Source organism: Falco cherrug, chromosome 1 (genome assembly GCF_023634085.1).
Source record: "Falco cherrug isolate bFalChe1 chromosome 1, bFalChe1.pri, whole genome shotgun sequence".
In the NCBI taxonomy this organism is placed as follows: domain Eukaryota; kingdom Metazoa; phylum Chordata; class Aves; order Falconiformes; family Falconidae; genus Falco; species Falco cherrug.
Window position 1 is genome coordinate 35,721,763 of NC_073697.1, and position 26,031 is coordinate 35,747,793.

The 26,031-nt window shown below is 34.6% G+C and overlaps 1 protein-coding gene across 4 annotated transcripts in view; it reads left to right on the top strand.

Annotated features, from left to right (window-relative positions):
- Positions 1-26,031, top strand: part of GLRA3 (glycine receptor alpha 3) — a 91,065-nt gene that overhangs the window by 2,180 nt on the left and 62,854 nt on the right. For all 4 annotated transcript variants that reach the window (XM_055700851.1, XM_055700852.1, XM_055700853.1 and 1 more), the window contains exons 2-3: positions 19,195-19,322; positions 25,614-25,681. In XM_055700851.1, coding sequence (XP_055556826.1) covers positions 19,195-19,322; positions 25,614-25,681 — 196 coding nt within the window. The remainder of the gene's footprint in view (positions 1-19,194; positions 19,323-25,613; positions 25,682-26,031) is intronic.

A 26,031-nucleotide genomic window follows, 5' to 3' on the forward strand; every position in this document is an offset into this window, starting at 1 on the left:
CAGTCTGAGAAAGACTTCAGAAAGCTGCTCAGAATCTATGTATATCTTTGCTATCTATCTCAATATAGAGACTTCTGGTGACTTCAGGTCTAGCAGTAATACCTGAGAAACCTAAGTCAGTTCAAGACACACAGGAGTCTTCTCCAAGCTTTAAAATGGGGAAAGTGATTAAAAAAAAAAAAAAAAAAAAGTGTTAAAATATTAAAACCTGTCAAATTCCCAACTTCCTGAAGCCATTAATTCTAGTTCATTCCCAGCTTAAGCCTTGTGAAATTATTTCCATTACAGCAAAGGGAACAGGGAATAGTAGATGCTGATTTCACTCTCTGTAAGATGCGCAGACTCCAGCCTTCGCACCTATATAACACCCTCAGTGAGAAGATGGATGTGATATGAATTTCTAGGAACCTTAAGTGTTTTACTTGCTCAGATATTATGGAAAAAAAGAATGTATCTTCTCTTATGTTGTGCAACATTTAAACTTTTCTGCTCTTCATTAACAAGCACTCAAGGCTTTTTAAAGTGATTGTTTAAATGATATGCCTGTGAAGACAGACGTTCGGTTTTATTTTCAGTATGGGTCAAATGAAAACAAAAAGGATTATTTTCAGTATAAAGTTACAGGCTCGCTACTTTAATGAGCAAAGTCTCACGACTGGCATACTTCACAAGAGGAAACTGCACCTGATTTTTTTTTCTTTTAATTTTTCACCCCACATCTAAACGCTCTTCCACTTAAAATGACAGAAACAAGATGTATATTGGTTATTGTAGGATCTAATTATTGATTTGATTTCTGAAATACATTGTAGAGAGAATAAAGCATTTTTAATAGTCTTTCATAATATTGTGCATGTATGTACTGCTATTTCTTAGACAAATAACATACTGATAATATATTCATAGGTTTTAGAATAAAAACAAGGGTTTAAGCACATAGCACTCCATTATGTTTTCAGTGAAATATCTGAGGACTGGGAGAAAAGCTATAATCAGACCAAAAATAAAATAATTATTATATATTAATGACTTCCAGGCCAAACCCCAGTGTGATATTAAGATGAGAGTAGAGATGTAAAAATAAGGGTAAAAGCTAGGGAAAATTATTTAACAGAGCCTAAAAATAACTGTAATTCACTAACAAAGAAGGAAAATAAACACTTCTAAGATATGGTTTGAAGTTATAATAATTTTTGATAATTTCTCTGAGTTTCCATTGAAGTAACAGTGTTAACAAAAATTCCTCTGGATTTGCCTGGATTCCAAGAGGTCATGCTGCAGGGAAGATCATATTTGTAGTCAACACAAAGATCATATTTGTGAGTCAAACAGTTTTATAGGAGCTCTCAAATTTGCATGGGCATGAGCGCAGGTCTACTAGAACTACACCGTCAGGGACTTACCAGGGACTGCTTTCTCCTTAGAGCACATAGTATAGGTATTTCATATTAGACCGGTGTATGGGGAAAGCATAGGATGAAAAGGTAGGTGGCACTGTGGAAATTTAAATTCTCCCTATATGATATTTCTTTAGTTATCTGTATTATCATCGGCCAAGAATCATGCTACGATTGGGTTATTGCCTTTTTTCTTGTGCTATTCACTACATTATTGACCTTATATTGAAGGAAACAGTACCAAAGACAGCTAATTACACTTAGAGAGAGATTCTTGGGGAAAAAAACCCACAAACACACAACCTAACTCTGGGGCATGTCTGAGCTTACAGTTAACTGATTTTGAAAGTATTCTGGCACTGCGTTGCAAATTGATTTCAGATTAATAGCTTTAAGAAGCAGAAGTCAATATCCTTTAAGCCAGCATTAGTTCCTCCAAATAATGGAACAGAAAAAAACAACATCTAAAAATATTAAATCTGATGTATCATCACAAACATCTTTGAAAATATTTTCAGATGTTCTGATAAGACTTCACTAGCTTATTAATACGTCAAGAATTATGCCTACAATACTATTAAAGAGATAAAAGTGTCTGTTAAAACCAGGATGTGGATAAAACAGTGCATGAAAGAGAATGTAGTAATCCAACATGAGAGCACTGAGGCACTCCAGGTCCTAATGAAAAAATTTTAATATGCCTCAGGGAGTAGCAAGGAAAGGCAAGGTGAGCTGGGTGTTCAAACTCACAGCAAGGCACATAGAAGCAGGATCCTACCCACAAAGTATAGAGTTCCACAGCACCTATGCAGGAGCAGAGGAGATCCAGTCCAAAGAACAGTTCAGATTGACAGGCAAAGTTGGTAGTGATGAGGCAGTCCAAGGTCAAGCCAAAAACAGGTCAGCAGATCAGGCTGTGGGTCAGAATTAGGAAGCTTGCACAGAGACCAAGAACATTTCCTCAACACTCCTGAGGGAGGGGGGCGGGGAAAGAAAAGGTGGGGGGTAGGAGGCTGGGAAGAAACAAACAAAGAAAAAAGGGAAAAACAGCTCCTGAGAGTAGAGGGGTGAACCCCTACTGAGGCTTCTACAGCTTTTATCAAACAGCTCTGCTTCAAAGCTGGGCTGCTGCATTATCAGAGCTGGCATTGAGTACAGGTAGACAAACCCCTGGGATGAAGAAAATGTACTCAGGGTCCTTATAAAATGTTAGGAGTAAAACACCAGGGTTCCCTTGCAGGATGTACCCATAGGCAGGCATTGTATTTTCCAAAACTCAGACAAAAAGGAATCAGGTTTTTTTTTGCAGCCAAGAATACGTAATTCAAATTCTTTTCTATTTCAACTCTACCAGTGAAAACGCTGGTTGATGCCTTTGAGCCAAGTATGAGTTTTGTCGTCAGTATGAATTTGATCAGAACTTTTACTATCCATTCTTTCTGTCAATAAAAAACAGTTATTTTTGCAAGTGACTACTGTGTTTATAGTTTTGAGAAAGAATTACATGTAGATTTTTGGGTTTTATGGTTATAAACTAAGAAAATAGAACAACCAAGAAATTTCAATTAAAACCATGAATCTTTCAATTCTTACTGTGCTAGTGACATTTGCTTATTTTTCAACCTCTCCCAATTTATTCCTAGCCCATTGGTGCTAACAACTGAAAGCAAGTAATATTGTAAGATATGTGCTGCGCTGTTATATGATGAAAAATATAATAGCTTCTCTATCATATTAGTCTTGTCCAGATATCTGAGGAACCATGACAGTTAGAGAAAATTAAATTTTTTATAAGATTGGAGCTTCTTGTTTTAACAGATTTAGTATACGAGCTTCAAATGACCTTACTGAGTATTATGTAATAATACCTATAGGGAATTATTCCTGCAAATCAGCTTTTCCCAAGCAACGAACAATGAAGAGCCCTTCTGTGTGGTGTTACATCTTCTCTTTTTTATTGCTTTTCCCACTGATCTTCATGATGTTTATTTGAAGCATCTGTAAAAGGGGACAGGAACTAGAAAAAGAGTAGCTTTACTTTCACTGACACATAGGTATTGTGAACAGATCAAGCATAAAGCACCTTTTTGAGGATATCGACTACCAGCAGAAAGGAAACATCTCAGAAAGCAGGAAAAAAACACAGCTAGAAACTATGTGTAACAAGAATGCAGGACCAAAGCAGAATGAGAAGGCATCAGGAAGCAGAACAGTCTGCACAGTAAAGTCAAGAGAAAAGATGGCAAGAATCTTTGAGACTACTTTTTTCTGGCAGAGACTATAATCCGTTATTTTTTATGGCTTAAGAAGAAATATAATCATTCCTGACTGATGTCTTTAGATGCCGTGTCAATACTTAGTAGTGAGAGTAAAAGAAAGCATGAAGGAAAAAAGTACAATAATAGACAGCATGTGGTTATAAAAGTATAAAAGAAAGCATTTTGTTATTACTCTTCCAGTCAGCTGTCTAGTGAGGTGGTCCAACATTATGAAACAGCAAACATGGTAACAATACTTGGTCTACATTGCAGTGGACTTTCTACATAATGAGCACTTCCCGTACGATCTTCCTATACCACATACCACCCCGGGCTTCCTCCAGACTTACCTCAGTTGTGCAAAATGGGCAGGGACAGCAGGGAGAGTCAGGGCTATTTCCAGGTAGGAATTTCCCTAAGGAAGATCAGTACTCTTCAACATGGTTACTACTGAAGTTTCTGTTTGGTGAAATGAAACATTAGGTGAAATGCAATTTCCAAGGGAAAAATTTTGAGACCACAGAAAGTGTGGAAAAGTTCGAGACTCTGGCCTGAGATTATCATGGGTCATTGATGGGGCTGGTGAAAGAGGGGAGCTGCACAAGTAGTGGGGTTACTAATACAAGTCAACGGCTACAGGAAAAGCAAGTAGGCAGATTATCGTGACTGTTTCAGTGAAACAGTAAAGTGAGTAGAAAGGCAACACAGGAGTACTAAATTATCTCAGTCTGTGAGGGCGAGTTAATTGCTATTAACCTGTATGTGATTTTTACAGCTAAAAATTGTTTAGGAAGGGTATCATAAGCAAAATCAGTACAGCTATGACATTTAAAAAAGCAAACTTTTTTTTCCTCTTCCTGATTAAAATTCAAGCTGTAGTTATAACTACATAACCTGCTGTTTTGACATTTTTCCCTTCGTTGCATTCCATCTTTGATATAAATTCATATAAAAATACCTTTGATACAAAATAAAAGTAAATTTGGAACATCCTACCCATCTCACTACTTCTCAAAGCTTCACATACCAGGTTCAGTTTGCATAAGACTCCACTAAGTCTAGAATTTATCTCCAGTTTCTTGTAAAATACAATCTTCTCCCTTTCAGTATTTTGAAAGGTAAAATATGAACCTAACATCATCCTGAATAGCATCTCTGAGGATCCACAAGTGCCAGAATATATAATTTCCAAGATTAGATTCTATAAAATCAGCTGTTTACAAAACTGTATAAATTTATATATATATATTTTTATATATATGTATCAATTTTACTAACAATTAACTTTAATTAACCTTAATTCCACAACTAACCATTCAGCAGAAATGCCTAGTAAATACAGTTATACCAGCATGGTTCTTCAGAAAGTTAGAGTTTCTTTTAAAATTATTATTACTTTACATCTTAGTGGGTGACTGCAGAGATCAGGGACTTTTTTTTATGAAAAGTTCGTTTGTAATGTTCTGGGATATAGTGGGACCTGATTATTAAAAAGATCCTGATTTTTTCTCTTGCTAAAGCTTTTAATTTCATAAAGTTTTCAAAACGGCACTGCTATCTGTTAAATTCAGAGATAACAGAGATATCTGTTAAATTCAGGAGTGTGCATAAGATGAGACATATTCATCTGCAGGGACCACTTAAACTTCCAGTTTTGCGAGCTGGCTAAGGGTGCCCTACTAGATGAATGAAGCAAATGCCACAAAGTGGTAACTTGCTGGCAAAAGTAGGGTAAAAGTTTTCATTTTTTGAAGGGAAAAATAAAAATTATAACATCAATCATGACTAAAGCACTGACTTCACACAGCTAAATTATGACTAACTGCAATATTCTAAGGTAAATGTCAGTTCTGTGCCTAAGCATCTATATAACACCTCCATGAAGCAATGCACATCTGAGTGATGTTTTTCCTGATGCTGTTAGGTCAGATCCATTACCTCTGACTCAGCAGTATTAGAACTAAAATCAAAGTGGGCAGATTTCACCATCACATCTGGACTACATCCTGTAAAATACTTTTTTTTATTAAATCCATAGTGGTTTGGGTTTTTTCATTGATTTATCAGAAAGAACACTTTATACAAACTTTCTTTTTTTGTTTGGAAAAAAAAAAAGGAAGCAGATTTATCAGAGTTTGCTTTAACTCTTAATTTGCAAAAGTTGAAGTAAAATAAACGATCTTCTGTTTTCCTTCGGTTCCTGAACACTAAAGATTGGATACTCATTTTGAACATGATGTACCAATTTTTACTGCAAAAAGTGAATATGAAGTGCACCCACTTGAGACAGCAATCTGCAATTACAAAATGTAGAATACAGTAGAGAACTGAAATTTAAAATGCTGTTTGCAAGAGGTTTCTCCATATATGTTTTAAAATTTTACCTCCAAAACTTATCCCAAAATTCTAACACTGTGCAAATGAACTGTAAGGTACAGTTATCTCTCTACCTGTTTTTGTTGTTCCTGTACACAGATCTTCGGATGTAAGAGTATTCCAGTTTTCATCTGCAATCAAAATGTGAGCATAAAGGCACTTGCTCAGGTTCCCTAAGTAATGGTGAAGGGAATGCCCTTTTTCATCCTTTTTAAACAGTGATGACTCTTTCAAGAGGTTAAGTGTCTTGCACATAATGAAGGCTGGAACACTGTTTGAGGTGGTCCTCAATGCCTTCACAATCACCCAGGAAAGGGATGCTCTACCAGGAGCCCATGAAACCCCCTGCCAAACCTGCATAGGATGTACGGGGGGCGGCAGGAGGATCATTGCAGGTCATCATCTTTCCTTCACCTAGCATATTTCCATTCGTTTACACGAAGCTTAGAAGACTCAGATGATAATTAAGGGGGACTGGATAACGTGCCACAACCAAGACTAGTATAGCAAAGACCAAGTATGTATCTGAGGGGAAGTTCAAACACCACTTCTTGTGCATGAAGGAGAATGCGTGTAGTGGACCAGGATAATTTTGGTGGAAATATGAAAGGCTAGCAGCACTGTTTTTAACCTTCACGTTATTTTCTCTGACTTAGTCAGTAAGGAATATGCTTCAGTGCATGCATTAGGAATACTGGGTCCTGTCATTACGAGGCATGAAACCTGCCACTCTCATCATCACCCTGAAGCTCAACCCTGTTGTTCCTTAAAGAAAGTCTTATACTGAATTGTTATACTGTTTGATAGAATTAATAAAAAGGGAAAAAAATACTTAATCCATGTATCTCAAATTACACAGCTGGTTGGATATCACCATTACTGTCTAACAGAAAATTCCAAAGCTTTCAAAAGATTTTATTGTTTTTTTCAATGCATAAAAGGCAGTTTACGTTGCAGAAAGGGGGAATAAATCTCTGTGAGTTCTGTGGGAAAGATGTACAGAGAAGCTTTTGAAAATTAGAACCCAAGACCCAATTTCAGTTCCCATCAACATTAGAAAACTGACTGTGGCTGACAGAATTAAAAGGACACTGGACAATATTCCACCCAAGCCTGCCAGCATTTTGTTAGAACAACACTGAAATAGATGTTTCTGTAAAATTCTATTTCAAGAAATCAGTATTTTTCCAATTAGAAATACTTTATCTTAATTGAAAATTCTTAATCAATAGTAATAACACAGTATCTACACTATAATTAGTTGACTAATCAAAACAATCTCATGAGAAGTGTTTTGGGAAAGAACTTTATATAGCACTGAGTTCTATTTACTGATAAGTTTTGACTTGTCTAGGCTGCAGTCCTGCTTCTTGAAATACTTTATTTTAAGGTGAATGACTTTTCAGGCTATGTTCAGCTCTTCTTTAACTGAACTTGTATCTTATCAAACTTATTTTGGAGAAAAGGTCTCATATTCTAAACAACCATCTGACATGCTCACTGAAGATACAGGACAACGTTGTTGTACTGATACAAACAGAGCTTCCCTAAGGCAAATGGAATAGTGTTTAATTGAATTGTGCTTCAGTCTTCACAAACCCTGGGGTTTTAATTCAAAATCAAATGTTTATCTAGTTTTGATAAACCTCAACCATTTCATTCTATTATAAGATTTTATGTGAAGACTTATATGAATAGTAAAAGAATTATATGAGAAGAAACATATCAAAGAACCCCAATTTTCTGTTTCAGTTAGTTTTCAATTCATAAAAGTGGGTATTTAAAGGAAAAAAAGGCAAAGGAGGAACAGAAGCCTTATGACATTCTAAATGGTCCCCAATTATGATTACAATAAATACCTATTTTCTACAGATGCACACTTCACTGTACACGTTCCTGTTTGTACTGAGTGAGAGTAAAGCAACCTAGTGAATGCAAAGTAAGCTGATGGGGAAATGCTGCAACAATAGTAGAAAATCTAGGTGGTGAATTAGATCTAGAAAACACAGTAATATGCAGCTGTACAATTTAAAGGAAATTTTGGGTTGCATTCAAAATACAGGATCAACCAAGCAGCTATAATCAGTAGAATTCTCCTTTCAGTGTTCACAGGTTGCTCCTACATTTGGGAAGAGTTTCCCTTGGGAAACAAAAGTTTGCAGTTTTTAGCCAGGCAAAAATCTCATTTTAATTCATTCTCCTTTCAGTCTAGTGTTGCCTCATTGACATTAGTTGAATTACTATTCATTATGGCAGTAAAAACAACTTGTCAGTTCCTGCACAAGTTCAATTGGTTAGAGGAGTCATTCATTAATGACAAAAATAAAATTAATTCTTCAGCTCTGACATGCTTTTATAGAAGGATATCTGGTGTTATAAAACATAATATTTTGATATTATTTTACTTGGTCATTTTGCCATCTACCCATTACTTCAGTAATTGCCCTCCATTATTCAGTTAATACACAAATGTCTTTATAGTGAGATAGTAATGCAAGTTCAGACTTGCAGACTACTATAAACTACTGATTTACAGCTTCTATTTTCAAAGATATTCCATTGATTTTAGCTAAGTTTTACCAGTCTAAAAGAACCCCTACAAACCAGTTAATTGCATTTAGGGAATATCTGACTCTCTTCAATTCAAAGTTAAAGTTGTAAAAAACTTAACCAATGGAGTAGATCTTTGGAAAAGTGAGAGATTTGTCAGAATTTGAATATTTAAAATATTCTCTGTTCCTTGTATAACTCAGTCGAGTTCTTCCCCAAAGTTGTCAGCTGAGCAAATTAAGAAAGAGCAAGAAACTAAGACCTTAGTTTAGAACATTTATAAAAATAAGGTATACCACAGGTACAAAAGACTACTAAGGAAGTAGGTGATTCTGGGAAAACAATGAAAAAATACTCAGATTAAAGTCATAATTCATAAAATGTCTTAAGAAAATTCACATGCTGCATGGCTGAAATTGGCAAAAATATACTTGTCTTAAACAAGAAAGCAAAATTAGAGGGATAACCTGTAGTTTATTGAATCCATATCTTAATTAACATAGAAAGTCATGCCCATAGGATTATGAATAATGCTTACAAATTACTTTTCTTCCTTTACCCGAAGAGATAATACATTTTTTTTCCCCAAAGGGAGGTAATAAAGCATTGTGCTTATATAGATGTACTGAGTCACAAACAAAAACCAGTATATACAAATTTAGCCTCATCTAGAATATGAAACCCTCTGACCTGCAGAATGGTGATCAGGTCAGAGTGACTTAACCAGAAGACTTAAACCCCCATTATTCTCTGTTTTTCCTCTCTGTCAGGAAAAGCTGAAGCACTCGACAGCAATCCAAACCTTTTTTTAAACTATAGTATGTAAATAAACTATAAACATTACACCATTCTACATCCACGACAAACGATTGAAGGAAGACTATAGAGCTGGAGAAATTCTTAACTGTATTAATAAAAGAGAAAAAAAAATACCACAAAGGTATCAGGAATATCATAACAAAATGCTTGTAACTAACCTACAAAGAGCACTAAAATGCAATGTAAGTGTGATTCAGTCATTGAAATAGAAAAATTAATATTTTGCAAATCCGAAGGAAAAGACATTATTAATAATCGTGTTGAAATGCAGTTTCATGGATTTTCATGTAGTTTTCATTTCTAACCACTAAAATAATAAAGAATGGATAATTAATGATCTTAAAATGGAAATTTATTATTTGTTGCACATAAAAATTGTTATTTTGGCTGAAAATGTGTCTTGATGTAACTCTGCTTATCTCTGCAGCATTATATTGAAAAATTAATCTGACCATTTGAACTTATTCAAAATAAAAGGATAAAATGGTAACTACAAATATATAAATCTGTGAAAAATCAGTATAAAATCTAACCTGTCACAGAAAATATTTAAAATTATCTTAAGGATTTTTCTTAGAAAATACCTCTTTAAATTCCTGATGATACAATGTTTCTGCTCGTTAGTTGAAGTGACAGTCTTTTCTCTGGCAAATATGAGTTGAGAGTTCTGAGCTTCTCTCTGATCTGGTAAAATTATCATTACCTAAAACATTGCAGGATATAGAAATCTGCATTTTCATTGCGTTACGAACTGACAGTTTCATGACCTACAACAAATAAAAGACATTTCATCTTTAATTAGCAAGCAACACATTATTGTCAGTTTTAACAGAAAAAATAGGAGAAGCATGTAGAAACTCAGTCTTTTTTGAGATATTACAAACTTAATTCTTTTTCTTTCATTTACTGTCTTCACGTTTAGTACATGCCACCCACTTCCACTACTCTTCCATCATTGGAAACTCAGGGTTTTTTTCTGTCCTCAGAATGAAATTAATTTATTCACCATTAAAACTCATTTTCGTGCTGAAATAGAAAGGAATTGGAAGGAAATTATCTCCTTGCATTAACCTTGAACTGTAGAAGAAGGTACTGTTACCTAGTGTGTAAAGTTACATACTAGGTAACATATGTTACCTAGCATGTAAACTAGGAGTTCAGTTACCCTAGGCTCATAATGTAGATAAAGAGGGAGAGATTGAGTCTTTCGAAAGATGATTCAGGGAAGGACCCAAATGTTGAGTCTTGTTTTGCTCCTCAGAAGAAACTCTTTATATGTGAGCTAGAATGGGACAGCAGCGACAGCCAATTCTGTATGTCACTTTCAGGACTGGATCCATGCAGCTGTGACCAGCTGACACAGCTCCTGGCTTTCCAGAATGGCCCTGGCTTTTCGTGAATCAATATTGCTGATGAATGGCCTCCAATAAGTCTATTTGTCTTCTGTTTTCTGTGAAGGGTTTTAATTTCCAGTAGAGTGAAGAGATTGCTTTACGATTTTATTGCAGTTTTTAAAAATACTTGCTTTAAACATATTTATCCCTCCTTCTGAGCTCCCATTCCATGATATTCGCCTCATCTGCAAGGCTTTCAAAAGTTAAAACTGTGTATTGAAATAAAACACAGAGACTTGTATTTCTGTTCTGACACAGCTATCGCAGGTAGCCAGCTTGAACACATCACACCTCAAAAGAACATCTGTGTCACGCTACTTACTGGACATGCATTTCAATGACAAACTGCAAAATTTGGGGAAAAAACTTAATTTTATCCACAAAAATCAAACAAATTAGTATCGTTCATGCTTTACATTGACATATTTCTTTGTCTAAAATTGAAAGCAGGTGTGGGTTGTTCTTTTTTTCTGAAAGAGCAGGGTTTATTGGTTTTGTACAAACAAGCAAAACATTATAATTTGTCTGGGCTTGAGATCTGCAGTGGTCATTCTTGTTAACGTCAATTAGGTTTTCTTTTAAGCTGGCACATTCTGGAACATTCTTCTGTCAGAAAGGTAGCTTTGTCAGGTTTATGTTCATTCTTGGAATTATATGTGCAAATTCTACATACTATGAACTCTGATCTTGTTAGTCCTTTACCTACTTTAATTAGTAGTTCAGGTAATTAGAGACATTCCCTTTACAAAAAAAAAAATCCTATGCTTCTGACCTCTTCAAACATAACGTTTACTTTTCCCATTAATCCTACCAAATGCATTTTATATTTTATACATTTTTATATTACACAAAAGATGGTTTAAAGACAGTCTTCATACCACAAAATCTTATTGCCACAATTTTCAAAATGCAATTATCAAGGCACTGTCAGATGATCAGACACAGGCAATTTGAGGGTCATTTCTTTTGAGTAAACCTTTTTAATTACATTGTATCACTGAATAATTTTTGGTTTAAAATCAATTAATTATATCACCTTTACTTACAGAATCAAGGGAAATAGTCATCAGATTAATTCACTTAACCATTATTGATAAACCAGTGACTTAAGTACCAGTGCAGATTAATTTACTGAAATACTTTTCTGTATTTCTATTTGTTAGATGCAATGGAGTGCATATTGGGTGGCTACCATTTTTGCTTTCCTTATGAGTGTGTAATAAATTTCTTGAACTTCTCTGCAAAGCTTTTTAATTTAAAGTGCATTAAAAGCATTCAAACATCAGCTGGAGAAAAAGGACCACAAACACAAGATCCAATTGCCACACTTGCTGTCTGAGAGAATGAGCTAAGTAATGAAATGACAGAGCTATTGGACCATCATAATGCACGCAAAGCATCGTATAACAGCTCTGTAGATGCATTGTAAGCTGAAACACAAAACTTCTGTCTCTCTGAGTGGCTAAGATGGATTGTGTTTGAAATGGAAGAAATAATTTATGATCAGATGAGAAAAATCAGCAAGCCAAGTATGGCAGTAATTGTGTTAATATAAGATTTTCAAGATAAAATACATAGATAGTTTAACAATGGAAGGGAAAAAATGAACATACCATCTAATTCAAAGGTAATTTTTATAAATTGTATTCACAAGTAAATTAGTGAGACTCTGGAGACTACTCTTAGAACAACTTGGATAATTAGGGGACTGCTCTAACTTGGAAACTTCTCTCTGGTAAGTTTCCAGTGGATGGTATCATATTCTTTCTTTACCTCTGTCATCCACCTGTAGCAGCAACAAACTTGGAATCAGAAAATTGTGTAAGATGTAATTTCTTCTTTCACCTTTTGCCTATAACTGTTCTTATTAAGCCTTCTGGAGGGCTACAACCTTTCTTATACAAATACTGACAGTAGCCTTTACTTCTTTTCTTCGGTATTTTCAAATTAAAAAATATTCTTTTAAAGGTGAAACAAAACACTGAAAGTTATTGTTAAGAACCCACCTTGAAAATGAGAAGTTTAAAAGAGAAAAATCAGTCAAAAGCAGTACTTTCTGTAGCACACAAATGATACAAAAGTCTCAAAGGAAGTACGACTGAAATTACTTTTGAAAATACACGTTTTAGAATAAAGCATATAAAACCCACTGTCAGCTATAGTGTTCCTTTCCTTTATTTGTGCTTTGGTAAAAATGTGCAGAAGTTTGGGGCAGATAGAAAAGAGAGAACTTACGTTATACATTGGCTCTTCAAAAAAACATGGAAAATCAATCTGATTTTTGTAGCTTTAAATGTTTTAGAGAAGGAAACATTTGTGGAGATTGTGAAATTCCCTTTGAAGAGTTTTTCTCAATAATTTTCTTTTGGAGGAAGGGAAGAGAGTTAGGTTTTCTCTCACAAACATGCCTGCTTTAAACGCATTTCAGCAGCACATATTCATGACCCATACTTTCTCTTGCTAGCTAAATTGCCAGCTGCTAGATGAGATCTCCCATTTAAATTCTTTAGGTGTTGGTGCTCTGACTGCATAGCTATGTTAACTGTACATATATTTTTTTAGAGTTCTATAGAATTACTTTAAATGCACAAAAGAATCAATAATAATGCAAACATAGCCTCAGCAGAGGGGTTAGAAAAGAACCGAGTCCCATCACCTGGAATCAATCATACATGTCACAGCATCTTAATATCTAACTCTATCTTGAAACACACAGGGCTTTTCTATCTCTACTAAAAGTGCTAAACTATTCCTGAAGTGTTTCAGTGGTTGCATGCCTTTTAATTTATGATCTAAATATAACCCTGGCCTCTTCATATCCATTTGTTTTCATGACAATGCCATCATGTAGCTTAAAATTCTTTCCTATTTGGAGGTGCATGTCACAGATGGAACACTAGCTCATTTATTCCTAGTAGTGGTCAATCTCTGATTTTTTAAGGTGCCTGTAGTTTATGGGCAACACATGTGAAGTTTCCATTCTGGAGCTTAATTCCATACTGTGCAATGAACTGATGCTTACAGAACTCTTTGATAAATCGAATACCCAGCTGTGAAAGGAATTGAGCAAAATGGGCCAACGTTACCATGTGTAACCTGCACCTCAGATTACAGGTTACAGTACAGGCAACTGCTAGCCTGGAACCCAGCCCCAGCATAGAAGGACTCTAAGAAGACACCATTTTTCACTTTGAACTATGCCCATTGCTCCCCTTCCTTAAGGTCTTTAAGTCCATAAAGTGTCTTTTGGCAATCTAATGATTTCTGCATAAGATTTGTAAAGCTACTATGGATTTAGCCTGCTTTTCTGTATAACACATCATTCTCTTTCACCAAACTAGCCATATATGAAACACAATACCTTATATTTTGCTAAATTGTTCCAGAAAGCTGTACCGTCTTGGCTGGTACAGTTTGATCTTCTGTTGTCACCCTTATTATTAAGTTCTGTGTCTAAGTTTCCATTTGGATTTGTCTGTATCTCATTGATTTTTCTTCTGCCTTTCTTCTTTAGATAAATGTCCAGGATTTTCTGCCCCTTTGAGGTATTTGAAAAATAACATGATTGAAGTCTGTAATCTCCTTTTTGATAAACTAGGCAGATTGAGCTTTTAAAGTCTCTTACTTTAAGAAAGTGTCCCTAACTCTCAGGTCATGCTTTAGTGGCTTTGTTCAGTACCTTTCCTAACACTTTAATGTCCTTTTAAAGCTTGGACACAGAATTTGATGCAATGTCCCAGAACTGGTCTCATTAATATCATATAAAGTAATAAGTGACCTTCATGCTTCCACGCCACTGGATAGTACAGTAGTGCAGTAAGAACTTTACCACAACAGTGCTGAGTCGTTCAACATGAGCTCTGAATCCTTCTTCAGACTCAATTGCTTTCTCCAACTCTGCCCATATTCTCAATTCATATATCTCTTCAAATCCTTCCTCTGCCTGTTTTAAACTGTTCTACCTAAATGGACTGAACTTAAGAAATGGTTTGTTTTCTTGTTCTCATCAATATTTATACCTCTGTAATTTTTTTATTTTTATTTTTTTTAATTCTTATTTTTAAATCATCAATGATTTTGTATTTTCTTTCCAGATCATAGATGGCAGTGCTGAACACCACTCTTACTACAACTGCCTATGGTACCTTTTGTCTAGAATTTAGGATGTAGGTGCTGATCTAGAGAAACTGCATCTTGTTTGTGCCAGGCTACTTCTTACTCTCTAATGTTTATATCCCACTGTAAATATCTGCAACTCGACCTGACGGTTTCTGACTCAAATATGACTTTTGGTAGGTCATGCACTATCACAGACCTGTGAATCAGTATGTTTTCCTAACTCATTCCATGAAATTCCAACTTGGCAGTCTTCACAGCATGATGTAAAGCTCATGTCTCCTCAGATTTTAGATGAACAGTGATTTAACAGACAGACTAGACCAAACACAGGAGTAATTATACTGTTCATGCCTGGTTTTGTATAACAGCTTATGAGGAACAAAACTTCTTATCCTAACTTTTGATAGTATAAATTCAGCCAGTCTCAAATGACTTTTTGAATACGTCGTTTGACAATATCTTCCATTTTTTTCTTGATTTTTGTCCACTACCTATGGACCGATTTAACTTACAATTATTTTTTTTATTTTAATTTCAAAACAAAATATTTTTAATTTTATTTTTTATTTATATATATTTATTAAAATTTTATTTTTAATTTTAAAAAGATAAATTATTTAGTAAGGCTTAATTTATATTGTAAAGATGTTCAGGACACATTCAGGAAACTGAAATAAAGTACTGCTTTAAGTCTGAAACTGAAACATAGTTTAAATCCTTATAACTGTTAGTAATGTTAGCCCACAGGAACAACACAGAATCACTACCAGGGCTAGCATTCTTGTTGGTAACTTTTCCTGTTAAGATGTGAATAGACCAGAAGACTGGGAGGTTTTAATCTCTCTCCAGTAAAATACTTCAGCAATGGGAAGTCTTTGCTGCCTCTACCTGTGAACAAAATGTACAGCTTTCCTTCTCAGTAATTTAAAGTTGCATAATGACTTCATGCTAATCACAGCTCTTGTAGCTCACTTTTGAATGCACCACAGGATAAAAGTTTTGCTGAGATTAAATTCTTATAATTCTGCCTGTTAGAAAATGTATGCACAAATACTTTAAAAAACTGTGACAGGTCAGAATAAATTCCCTCTAGAGGTGCGCAAAGCTGTTCCTGCAGTTATGCAATAGTTGTGTATCAAGGAGGAAGCTATGTACATTAATACTAAAAGGAGCTAAATTCTTACTTAATGAAAGAAGCGTAACTTTCTCTAACCATTTAACCAGAAAGACTTATTTTTCAGAGGCAATGTACCATAAAACTGAAAAATCCTTACTATGCAGAATTAATTTTTATGTTAATCTGTAAACAGAAAACCCGTTCTTTGCCACGTAGGCCTTCCTAAAATCCAATACTTTACTCAGGTTTTACTATATTACGAAGTCTTGCTCCTTTTCAGCTGGAAAAGAACTCCACAAGTCAGGTCACATAGGTGAAAATATTACTCATCCAACATTATTCTTGAAATACATGTTTTTGATTAAAGGTAATTTGAAAGGGCAGAACTCTGCAGTGCTCAGCCAGCTTTTACTTAGTAACACACCAAGCTAAGAAAAAGGGAAAACATTCCTTGAAAAAAATATTTAGTTACAAATTACAGCTGATTTCCAATATAAAACTTGCTTATACAAAATGTATAAATTATGCTGAATGTATTGTTTTCAGAAGCGGGCAATACAATTATTCAAATTATTCTGAGACTTTTAACTGACTAATGAAAGCAAATATTAATGATGCTATCATACAAAAGGTAAACGCCACTTTGAGAAAATCCATAGTCACAGCAATTACTATTTTTCCTATTCAGTATTAATTACCTTAGTTTCAGAGTACTCTATTCCATGACAACCCTTAAAAGTAACAACTGCAACAGAGAGATTTAGAAAGTGAAAAAAGAACAAACAAGTTCTCCATTCAGAGAAAGGGATCAATACTGAAGCTAACAATAAGCCTTCCTATATTTATGTTCTGGATAATTTATTTCTATCCAGAACAAAAATAGGGGATACATATATCCAGTAGGGTAGGAATTCTATATGGAATTCTCTGTACAATAGAAATATAACTTCTTTATAGAAAGAAATCTAAGTGTTTGATATATATATACACACATACACATATACATCTGTTTGCTACATATAGATGTATATACACAGTAATTTGATTCTCCTGCATTGCAAGCAGAAAGATCCAGCAAAGTGTAATTGGACTCTTGTATTTTATTTGCTTTCTAACCATGGTTAGAAAGCAAATATATAACGTGTTTTACAGAAATACGAATGACAATAAGTTGCAATGTGATGAATCAGATACTTTCAGAATGATTCGTAATGAAAATGATGCCAATAGGATAATTTCAGATTGAACTAGAAAAAGAATATGTTCAGTACTTATTTTCTCCGAAAGGAAAATACATTTTCCAGGTTCAGGGAGAAATAAAGAACTAGGTTAACTACTGAAGGAGAGTAAAGAAACATTGTTACTGAAAGGTAGTACTAAAAGACATAACAAAGTGTTCATAACAATTTAGAAATATCCAACAATTCAGGAATTTATGAACAATCTAGAAATATGCAACTCGACTTACACATAGAATAGATTAAACACTAGATAAGCAAATAAAAGGATTAATTGTTGACTCTCTGATTTCATTTAATATTACAATTAAAAGACTTGATTTCCAGTTTTAATGAAAATATGAGTAAACCACAGCATTCTAGAGGTTTCTATGTTCGTATTCTCTGTGTGTCAAAATTTGTAATACTCAGGACTTAATAAGAAATAATTTTTTGATTTAAGATAATAAATCCAAATTTCAAATTTGAAGACAGATTTTTTTACCAGAAATTCTAAATGGGAGTTGCCATTTGTGATACACAGTGCAACTAAAGTTGTTGCAACTAAAGAAGTGCCAAAACTAACTTGTTCTGAGCAGTACAGCCTAGGGAGGAAAAAAATTACATTCCCAGGCTGCACTTAACATGGCATCTGCATACACATATACCTGTATAGAATTCTTCCATTTTGGAAGCCCATTCATTTTTAACAAGCAAAGTTCAGCGTAGCTTTTTGTTGGTTGGGGGTTTTTTTGGTTTGGGGTTTTTTGGTGGTTTTTTTAGTTAGAAAATTCCTAAGGGTTTTACATTATTTTACTTCTAAACAAAGGTATATTTAAGCATTTCTAAAAGAGTGAATTGACATTAATAGGAGACAAAGAAGTGGGTAAGTAAAAGAGATTCACATGCTTCTGCAAAAGATTTTTGACTAGAAGTCAGCAAAACCAGGAAAAGCTCTTTATCTTTTTTCAGACTCCAAAAGCCACAAAAGATTTTACTTGCACTGTGTATCACAACATTACTCACAATTTTATTTATGTATGTATCTACTGACTGTATTGTTTTTCAGTGGGTTGGACAGCACTCAAGGAAGTGTTCCACAACAATAAAGACCTTTTGTTGGGGTCCACATGTCTGATCACAGTGCCAATACTTTTCTCTCTTAGCTTGTGCAGAGCACACTTTGAAATGTCAGTGGGAGTTCTGCATGCATACGGAGAGGAGGCTATAGGAGGTGACATTTGCCGTGTGGTCCCGAGATGAAATTTTTTCCCTAAAATAGTTCCTTCAGTAAGTTGTTGGTTTTTTTCCAACACAGCAGTCACTTTTTTTTTTTTTTTTAGCAGGAAATGAACCTTTAAGACAATGTTGAAGAATACCATTTGCCAAAAGACAGTTTGAAATGTTGTGTTATGTTTAAATATCAACATAAAACATTGGCTGAACAAAAATTGGTGGTAGTAGTGCTATTCTATGAAAGATCCTTACTACTTTTTTTTTTTTTCCTCCTGATCTAGGCTTCTATTACACTACACAGTTAAACAGACCAATCTTAGAGCAGAGTCCAAATTATGACATTCCACATGCAGAGCTATTTGTGTAGATGACATTCAACTCTGTGATAATGGATTGGTTACTGTTGACTGGAAGTGTTACTAATCTCCATAAGTCATAAGGAAGAGGTAATAGCAATTTATAACTGTGCAGCTTAGAAAAATAAAATTTGCTTATAAAATGACAGATATAAAAAGGACTTACTGTTTCCATTTCCTTGCTACTACTATTTTTGAAGCATAAACTAGCTTGAAAGGCAATCTTAGCTTTCTATATCTTCTGTTCATACAAGAATTAACTGACTAACTGTGTAAAATTAAAGTTCCCCTAATAAAATCTCTTACAAAGTTTTTTATTCTCGTTTTTTGTTTGTTTGTTTTTCCTTGTTTTTAGCTTGGTAGCCACAAAGGAAACAGACAGTGCAAGATCTCGTAGCATGCCAATGTCACCATCTGATTTCCTGGATAAGCTAATGGGCAGGATGTCGGGCTATGATGCAAGGATCAGACCAAATTTCAAAGGTAATTTCAAACCTAAACTTTCAGGTTTTAAGTGTTTTCACACATATGCAGTTTCTGGAACAAATACAAAAACAAAGAAGTACACTCACGGGGAGGGGGATAAAAAAAAAAGGTCTCCTTTTGCCTTACTTTGCTATGACAGTTCATTTCAGTAGTAATATGCTCTATTCCTGCCACTTTCACAGCTGCCCAGATGCAGTCCTTCTGCAATTTCAGCTTATCACTAGATTTGAATTGTCTAATATGGTTTGGTGGTTTTTTTTTCCTTTCCTGAAATGCTTGTTAATGGATTCAGATTCCCACCTTGGACTAACATATCCTGAAGCACTCCAGAAAGCAAGTTCTGTGAGAGGCCAAATCCTCATACCTACCTGATCCTAAGTAAAAGGAGTGTGTTCATGATATGACAATCAGAGTAAAGCTCAAGAGAGCCTTAGTTACCAAATTTATCACCAAATTAGATTCCTCACTCCTGTGCCCGAGTTGTGCTTTGAAATGGCAAAAAGGACCATCTTTCCTCTTGTTCCTTTCCCTGCTCTTAGTTCTCTACTGAAACTGCAGGTTCTCAATACCTGGAATTGCATCTTGCCATGTGCCTTTGATGCACTTGTAACAAAGGAGATTCAAACAAGACAAAGGAAATTAAAAAAAGATTGGAGGTCCATAGTCTGCAAATAAAATGATTACATCTTCTAAGGGTCTTAGCACAAACCATATTATCCAGACCCAGGCATACTACAGTACTGAATGAGGGATTACAGAAACTATATTATTATACAAGCATACAAACTATTATATAGACAAAAACTACCCATTCTAATTGTTGCAGTCCAGGAAGTTTAGGCAAATTTAACTTTTTTTTCAGAATGTCAAGAGTTCCGATAATGTAGTGGAACTATATTTAACTTTATTTCTGAATCTTTAAATCAAGTTATCAGTCTTTAAATTCTCCAGAATATAAATATTTTGAAAGAGTAAAACTATTGTGATTAAAAATTATGTTATTCTTACTTTTTCTTACTGCCTATCTTCTTGAGTCCGAGAGATTCTCTTAGCTCTAACATTCACTATGAGGTGGGGTTTACTCCATATTTACTACAAAAAAATTTCTTCAAGCAGACAGGCCTTCCTCCTCTAAGTCATCTGTAACTACCTTTCCATCTTAACTCTTATTCAGCACCTTTCTGACACCTTCAATACCCAGAAATGTAAGGGGTTGTGACTCTAAAGCCATTGCTATTTACTGGTTTTGCCTGAATTTGCCCAGGCTGATTCATAAGGACCAAATAAGTAGTTGGTCAAATTACTGCCTCATCAGTAAGCCATAAACATTTGGTATATATATATAAACTTGTTACCCATGTTTCACTGCAGCTGGAGATGCCTTGCTCTTAATAAGTTAGCAGTGCTGATATTTCTTAGAAAATGAGAAATGTGCTCTGGAAATTCAAACACATCACTAAAAGATTCACAACAGTGTTCAATATCCCTGATGACCATACAGAATAAGTCCCTTGGGCTTTCCTTGCCAGAATGACTTTGAAGCATATTCCATTGCCAGGCTTCCTGGAGGATTAACGTATCAAACAATATTAGCAAAGTAATGCAAAACATTGTATTTCTAAAATTACTTTCTTATATGAATGGTAGCTCTTACATTGTTTTTGCTCCTTATTAAAGTTACTCTGACTTGTTGCCACAGTATACTTTTTAGCACGCAATCTGCAGGTTCAACCTAAGGTAAAGCTGTGCTGGACAGAAGACCTCAGGCAAAGCCCAGGCACTGCAGTTTTTCTTGTTTTTTCTTTGAGTCTCCTGAAGACCTACAAACACGTGTTTAAAAATGAGGAGTTTACAGTTTAGCTGTTGATTTGGAGATTGGATTTTGGCATTTGTCATGGACGCCACGTAATCAGTCTTCTAATGGGGCTACAGCGAAGAATAGGCAGATGGTTTAGAGATTAGCAAATTGAAGACTGTGCCTCCTGAAAGTATAATTCAAAAGACTTAGAGCCTTGTTTTGTAACTATTGAAATTTAAAGAGACAAAACTAATTTGACATTGTTCTTTTTCAAAAAGTGCACATTCTAAATCTTCTAGACAGCTATGCAGTTTGAACAAATCTGCCCAGAATGATTCAGACCTATCACTAAGAATAAGTATCACCTTAAGTGACTTTGCCACTTTCTGGTTAGTTTTATTAGTCCCAGAACAAGTGCTGGAGCTTAATGCCTTTTTGAGTATTTAATCTAGCAACAGTTCTAAAGAAACAGAATGAGTACTAGTACGAGAACTCAGATAATTTTAAATCATTTGTCTTTCCAGTAAAATCCCTATGTAGACATGATTTTAGACTACCAATTTGTCATAATTAATCTTGGTCAATAACACGTAATTACATATTTTGTCTGGGTGCTCTGCTTTTGGATAAGGAATTCTGTATATCTGGTTTTGTTCAACAGAAATAATATAGAAGTAGTAGTATTTATTTATCTATGTAATAAAATAGAAAATTTAAGAACTCTTGTAAAATCTTTGTTCCAGTTGCAAAATATTTTTATTTTCAGTACATCAAACCCATAGCAAGATGCTTCCATTACTAAGCTGTTCCATGTCCCAATATATATCTGTTCCTGCAAATATGGGAAATACGTCACTGTCTTTCAAATTTTGATGCAATTATGTAATCCATGTGCAAAAATTGTCATGGCCTCAAGATACTCAGAATTAACCTGATACAGAAGAGATGTTATATTTTTAAATCTATACAGCACAGGTTGCACCACTGATAAAAATCCATTAAGGTGGAAATTTGGGGCTTTACATAGGAAAGAACAAAGCATTCTTTGCCCTGGTACTGCCAAACAGTATTCAATTGTTAGTTTAGGAACTTCTTAAGGCACGACTTAACTGAAAATATTAGTTTAGATAAATGTGTTATTCTGAGACATGGAGGAAAACAATTACTTTCTTTTGATGTTCACAAATTTTATATTTATGTATCACTCTGTACAATACACCTTTTCCAGTGTGGAGAGTCCTGTTCTACTTAAGCTGGTTTTGTGTGAAGCATTTCATAGAATTTGTGATCCTTGTTTGACATCTTGACATCTCTTTTCTCCCTAATATACCCTTCTGAGGCAGACAGAGAAGAAATTTTGAAGTATTCAAGATGGAAGTTGATGATCTGCTTATATGGGAGTTAATTTTTTTTAATGTATTTCTTTGCATTCTCCTAACTTTATTGATTACAGAGCATACTTCCAGAGAACCATCCATAATGTATGTTGCCCTACTTTCCTGCATGGAAATCGTTAATTTTGATCCCATCAGTAGGAATGTATAGTAAGCATTATTTGGCATTTGGGAATTTAATCAAATATTTCATTGCTTGATAACTCAGTATTTTGTGATTTTTCCGCACCTCCTTGTAGTCAGCTTTATATACAATCACCCTAAATAATCTTACAGCAGAAGTGGAATTCTATTGCCATGTCTTCTTTTCTAGTTCATAAATACCGAAACACAAAGATTCAGTGCAGATCCGGTGGGGAATTCACCAGCAGTTACCTTGCACTTTGAAAAATAGCTGTTTATTCCTAACATTAAAAAACTTTAAAGCAAAAGGCATATAAAAGGACTTTCTCTCACATCAAGACCAATATCCTTAAAAAGCTTTCAACAAAAGATCATGTTGGAAAGTTTTTGGAACTCCAAATAAACTATTTTAATTAAATTAATTATGTTAGGATTAAAAATGATATTTATTTTATCGCCTTTGTCCACACGGTCATCAGCTCTTTCAGTGAGCTTCAGTAGATCTGAGAGATGTTATTCCAGCAAAAATAACAAAAATAATATTAATCCACATGTCTTAACCAAAACAGTTCTCATCATTTTAACCAGTCTAACCAGTACAGAGGTAAGGTTCACAGGCATAACGTTCATTGTCAATGTCATCCACCATCATACCTGAAGTCTTTTTCTTTTTTAATTCAAGTTATACTTGCTGAACATGGTACACATTTCCACTGATAACAAAACTGACACCAGCAATAGCTGACTTACAGTGATTTGTATTTCCACAATTTTGCAAAGATTTTTATACTGTCTGGCTTGATATCACCTCAGCCTGTCAGTTTGTTCCTGTTCACTTAGTCTGAAATGTCTTCTACAGTCCTCATACAAATCTTCCATCAGAACGGCTCCAGTATTTGACACAGCTAGCAATTGGAGACAAATGCTGCTAAGAAGACTACATTTAGTTTTTATGCTCTGACCTTCTTCACTTTCATAGATACTTTTATATCTTAATCATCTACTCCTGACTTCACCTTCCAGGTCTTGGCAGGATTCTATTTTTAATGCCTTGCAGATAGTTATCATCGTTAGCTTTTCCACCTCTATTGAGTTTCAGCCCCATTTTTTTTCCTCCTTGTCTTTAATCTATGTTCAACTTGCCTGAGATCCTATGTTTGAATATGACTTCCAGTTTTAACAGCATCATTTATTCTTTTTAACCATGTTTTGGGAAGTTAATTTTTACTTTCAGCACAGTATCTTTGATCTCTAAAACATTTGCAAGCTGCTTTTAGCTTATCCTTTTATGGTCTATTTAACTAGCTGCTAACTGTATTTTTGTAATGATGCTTTTGAAATTAAGCATCAGTGTTGTAGCGATTTAGGGCTTTTTCTTTATAAAAGCAACCATGCTTGCTGATATAGCAAACTTACTCTTTATAGCATAGTACTATTTTAAACAAGATAGTATCATACCAAATTTTAAATGTTGACAAGTGCTACAAGATGAAAGCATTTAAAAGGATAGCTGCCTTGCAAACAAATTATCTAACATAGCTAGTAAGTACAGTTTTCTCCCTGATGGTTTTTAGTGGCTCTGCCTTTGTTTGTCTCCCTTGCTTTTTCTTTTTCCCTTGATCCTTTTCAGGAGTTGTCAATGTCAAACTTTTACTGAATTCTAAGTAGTACTGGATATGCTCAACAGCTCTTAATTAACCAAGTAGCGAAGCGAAAATAGCATCAAAGTGACTGCAGAGTGATGCCTCCTTACCTGAGAATTCTGCTCCATAGGTGTAGTCTTGTGTATTACAATGGCTGAAGTAGTGATGTTGCAATTTCTATACAGTACCTCCAAATCATTATTCCTGTGAGGAAAGCAAGCTGGTTGTTCCAAGTTGTGTCCTGTTGGCAGAAATTTTAATGGATGTTCTGATTCTTCAAGTATTTAATATCAAGTTCATTGGTCACATTAAGTTTTGCTAGTTGCAAACCACCAGCAGTGGCAGAGGAGCTTCTTACTTCAGCAACCCTAAAAAAGATATATTACATAAAGGTTTGTAAGACCAGTCCTCAAATTCCAGATATACATCTTTCATTATTAGAGACTTTACAACTGAGGAAAAAAACCCTAAGGGGTTCTCTGGTGCTGAACTGGATTATCAATATAAGAATATTAAGGTGCAGCAGGGTGACAAAAAAACTTGTGATGGAAAAACCTTGTTTCTGCTGTACACAGACGGAAATTGATAAGAAATAATGGAGAAATCAACACACTCTACCACAATGCCATTTTTACAGAGACTTTCAGAGAAATAATTTAAAACCTTTTCCATAAAGAGACAATTCATTGTTCAGTTATCATTATGACTGCTCTGCCACTACTGATACTTCACAAATGCAAGATAAGGCAGAGCAATGTTTAACTGAAGACCCATAGTAACAGAAAATTCCATTTAAATGGATTCTTAACCATTTTATGGATTTAAGAGAAATGAGAATAGAATCTATGTCATTCTTTCTTATCCACATTTGTTCCTGTAAGCAGTAGAGATAAGAGCAGCAATAAGGTATTTCTGTTACCAGTTATGACATTAAAGGTAGCAGCTGTCTTGAGTGAAGAAGGTCACTTTTTACCCTAATTGTTGTAAGAAGTGACATACAATGCTCACAGAAACACTCATAAAAATATTTTTTATTATATATTTCAAATAGGATGCTGATTCTTTTGCACAGAATCATCTGTGCAAGTTTATAATGAACCTTCTGTCTTATTTTTAATGCTAGAAGTGGCCAGTCAAGTAGTGTACATTTGAGAAAAATCGAAAGGAAAGTTATTAGAAATCATTCATTTAATTGTGCATTAAATGAGTTGTGAATGTAGCATTATTTCCTCCTAAGTCAATAAACATTGTTTCATAATGGTTTATAGTTTACAGTCATTCAATAAGCAATGATTCTGGAACAGGGACTGGTGTTTATTTTCTTTTGCAGGCCCTCCAGTAAATGTCACATGCAACATATTTATAAACAGCTTTGGATCCATTGCAGAGACAACCATGGTAAGATATTTTACCTCAAGCAGTGTTTAAAGTTCAAGTTAAATATGTTCAATGAGCTCAAAAGCTAACTAGGGCTTCTTTTCACCTGGAACTAAATGAAGAAGGAAATCCACTTCTAAGAACAGAAAGTGAGAACATTTAATTTGGTAATTGATTTTTTCTAACAGAAAAACCATCATTATACCATCAAACACACAAGTAAAAGTAAAGTCAAGGGTTGCTTTTTTTTTTTTTTTATTTCTCCATAAATTCTTTGACAGTTGTAATGAACTCATTTTTTTCAATTTGACAGGTATCATTTCCCATAGTGTTCCACCTTTCTAACCTCAAAAATGTCATTAAGTTGCTTT